At 36.4% G+C, this 3,676-nt stretch overlaps 1 protein-coding gene across 2 annotated transcripts; it reads right to left on the bottom strand.

Moving 5' to 3' along the window:
- Window positions 1–233: 233 nt before the first annotated feature.
- Window positions 234–2,181, bottom strand: LOC115699349 (uncharacterized). Of its 2 annotated transcripts, XM_030626703.2 has the most exons (3): window positions 884–2,181; window positions 693–772; window positions 234–598 (listed from the first exon to the last, which is right to left on the bottom strand). In XM_030626703.2, the coding sequence occupies exons 1-3, from the start codon at window positions 1,784–1,786 to the stop codon at window positions 505–507; spliced, it is 1,077 nt and encodes a 358-aa protein (XP_030482563.2). In that variant the 5' UTR covers window positions 1,787–2,181; the 3' UTR covers window positions 234–504. The 2 variants fall into 2 exon arrangements, with proteins under 2 accessions (XP_030482563.2, XP_060958543.1); XM_061102560.1 differs by having other exon boundaries at window positions 234–772; window positions 884–2,177.
- Window positions 2,182–3,676: the final 1,495 nt, after the last annotated feature.

Raw genomic sequence — 3,676 nt, 5'->3', positions numbered from 1 at the left:
CAATTATGCTTCAGCCATAGTTCAAAAAAAGAAAGAAAAAGAAAACAATTCTTCAGAGGACACTTATGATGAAATCCAGAACTCTAATAACATTTTCCAAAATCAATAGATATTAGATGACATGATTCACTTTTATCAATTCTGGAAAACATAAACACACAAATCTGATAATCACAATTCAGTAGCAAAAATAAAGACAAACAGAAAAATGAAGTAGACATACAAGAAGGGCATAATAAGTACTCATTAGCTTTACTCAAATGGGACAAATTTAACACATTGCCCTTGGCCAGGTTGGCCTTAACCTTATCGAAGACACAAGTTCAATTATGAATTTTGGGTTTTGAAGAACACCCCAAAGATCGATATCTAAATTACTGACAGTACACAACATCACAAGACCAATATTATCCAATTCCAGAGATGCAATTTTATGCTTCATTGATAGAAAATAAATCAAAGTTAACAAATTCTACAAGTTTCAAATCAGATAAGCTAATGCTCTCAAAGTCCAAAACCAAAAACCGCTCGTATCTTGTGAAATATGAGATCCCTCCATCCTCTTTCTGTATTCTCCACCACAGTCGCATTCCCATATCTGTTCAACAACAAAGAAAGTTAAGCTAAGTTTCTGACCAAAAAAAAAAAAATTGGTAACATGAAAAATTGTTAGGAATATGACCAAAACCAACCTGTCTTCCTCTGGGATATCAGTATGTGTTAGCTTAACTACAGTAACTCCAGGTTCAGTCTCATCCAAAGTCAATCTCACCTGCAAATTAAATAAAAATCAAACAAATCAGTCTTTTCACAAGTGACATAACTAATCCATCAATCTAAATTCAAATTCAACAACAATTTTCAGAAAGGTACATATATTTACCGTTGAGTGAATCCCATCAGGCCAGCTCCCAAATCGCCATTTCTGAACAATCAACTTCCCTTCTTGCAATTCCAAATTGGTACCAGTCACAGACCCATCAAAGATGCTAAATTCACCACCAACCTCTTTGTTAATCTTAGCATTACTACTAGTAAATCCCTTCCACCTATTCTCATCCATCAATATCTCAAACATATCCCTTGCTCTACAACTAAACTTCTCAGTCAAAGAAATGGTCTTAAACCCTTTCTTGCTCTTCTTAACCTCTTTCTTCTCCGCAGCAGACTCTTGCTTAGCTGCCACAGACTCTTTCTTGGCTGCCACAGGAGCCGGAGCCGGAGCTGCGGTCGTCCCACTACTCTTGGGCACCAACTTTTTGTTCTCCAATTCATCCTTGGCAGGCCCACCTTTCGACATGCTCTGCACATAAACCCTAACCTTTTCAAGAATCAAAGGCTTCCCTTTAGCCACAATAGCCTCCTTCAACCTCTTCCCAACGGGTCCCTCATCTTTCACAGAAACCCTCAATTCAGGGTCCTCATCGGCATTCTCATCGGCTATATAAGGAATATCCACAACTCCTTCCACCTTGAGCAAAGATTTCCCATCTGCGTCTTTGGCCTCGCCCTCCCAAGGGATCGAAACGCTGATTTCGTACCCGGGTATAATCTTCCCCTTTCGAATATTGACGTAAGCCTCGCCATCAACCTTGTCAACTTTTTTGGTCTTGACAAAGAGATTTCCCTCGCCGTCGAGGATGGTGAGATTGGAGAGAAGATTAGCGAGAAAGTTTCGGCTCCATTCGAGGCAATTGGTCTCGGCCCAGTGCCAGTTATGGACGTTAGCGCCGTCTGGTCTGTCTTCGACAATCCATCGCTTGTCGCCCTCTCCGTACTTGGCCATTTAATATAACTATGTTTGAGATCAGAGAAAGAGAATATGGGTTTTCAGAGATAAAGGAAAAGTCTTTAAAGGCGAATGTTTGCGTCCAGACCAGAGAGAATGAGATGAGAAAGAGCGAGAAATTAGGGTTTGAAAAAGGAAGAAGGAGATGGGTCTGGAGACTTCTGCCTATGAAGTATGAAAGAAATGGAAGGGTCTAGATTTTGGGATTACCAGTTCCGTTATAGAAAGATCTAGAACTTATGTGTGTGAAAATTTGGACTTGGGGATTAGGGTTTATGTGGATCTACTAGGGTTTGTTTGTTTTGCTCTATTATAACATATGGGCGAATTAGAGGCGAATTAGAGGCCAGCCATGTTTGATGGTAGGGGTGTTTTTCAAACCGCCCATAATGCACAAATTGTTTGTATCGCACTACACTACATAAAATATAAGGTTTGAAATTTTTTGCGATTGTGGTTTGTATTTTTGTCAAATCATACGTTGCGGTGCGATTTGCGGCTCGTACCGCATCACACTACATAAAAACTGCAGTTTGAAATCTTTTGCGGTACGATTGTAGTTTGTATTTTTGTCAAACCATGTAGTGCAGTGCGATTTGCAGTTTTAAATTTAATAATTGTGGCATTATATATTACAAAATTACTAATTTTTACAATATGGTTTTTATTCTTTTTTTCGTATAAGAACAAATACATATAATACATGTGTATATTACTTTATTTTTTAGAGACAATTCAATATAATGACTTGATGATTATTACAAATTATGATATTCAAACTTTAATAAGATGGTTTGTTTTGCATTGTTAAAGCTTTATTAGTTTGATTTGTAAATTTTTATTATAATATTTGATAATAATAATAATAGTGTAAATTGCTTAAACTGTATCGCACTACACCGTATTTTTGCAGTGTGATTTTTGCAATTTTAAAATCTCCGTTACTGTATCAAAAATTACAAAGACCAAATTTGCTTAAGATAATGCAAGAACGAGATGGTATGAGGTTGTTTGCGGAAGAGAATATCATTTTTCAAGCCACTTAATTTCCACACTTCCTTATTTGCATAACACCCCCATAAACCATGGTACACCTCTTTCCCTGTGTCTGCCTGAACATCTATTACATTCTAGTGCAACCACATGCTTCCTTTTGGAAAATATCGAGTTTGTATGTATCCATGAATCACAAATTTTTTATACAATATGTTTAACTTTTGGTGGTGATTTCAATTTCCACAAAAACTTCTACCATTGTTCCATTGGCTTGACATTTGATTGATGCTCTTCCTCTTTCAAAGTTGTGGACATCTTGTACCCACTACTAACTGGACATTACCCATGCTTATTATAGTGCCATAAAATTTTATCCTCCAACTCCCAGTCACCACTTGGAATTTTGAGGATCATTTCAGCATCTTTGTCATTAAAAATTATTTTTATAAACTCTATATATCAACAACCATCAGGAGCTTTCAGATCGATAACGTAAAACTGATCAGGAAGGAAAGGCCAATCAAAAATATTGAAAGTAACACGCCGAGGCAACCAAGGATCTTCTAGGACCCTTACCCACTATTCTTAAATGTAGTTTATCAAAAATGTGTTAAAGTAGTTCCTTTCTTTCAACAGAAAAATGTGTTAATGTAGTTCATTTCTTTCATCATTGTATTTGACTTGTAGTCGTCACGCCGCTACATTAAAAGTCCTACTAATTATCACCGTATCTCACTTGTAGTCATCTGAACATTCAAAATTATTGTCATGACTGTATCTTACTTGTAGTCGTCACTATATTCGAAATCATTATTATCACCGTATCAAAATTTGACCAAACGTTATCAAAATCTAATGAATAAAAAAAAAATTAATAAAACCTTCATTTAT

Source organism: Cannabis sativa, chromosome 8, assembly GCF_029168945.1.
Source record: "Cannabis sativa cultivar Pink pepper isolate KNU-18-1 chromosome 8, ASM2916894v1, whole genome shotgun sequence".
In the NCBI taxonomy this organism is placed as follows: domain Eukaryota; kingdom Viridiplantae; phylum Streptophyta; class Magnoliopsida; order Rosales; family Cannabaceae; genus Cannabis; species Cannabis sativa.
This window is presented reverse-complemented; position numbering and strand designations above follow the sequence as displayed.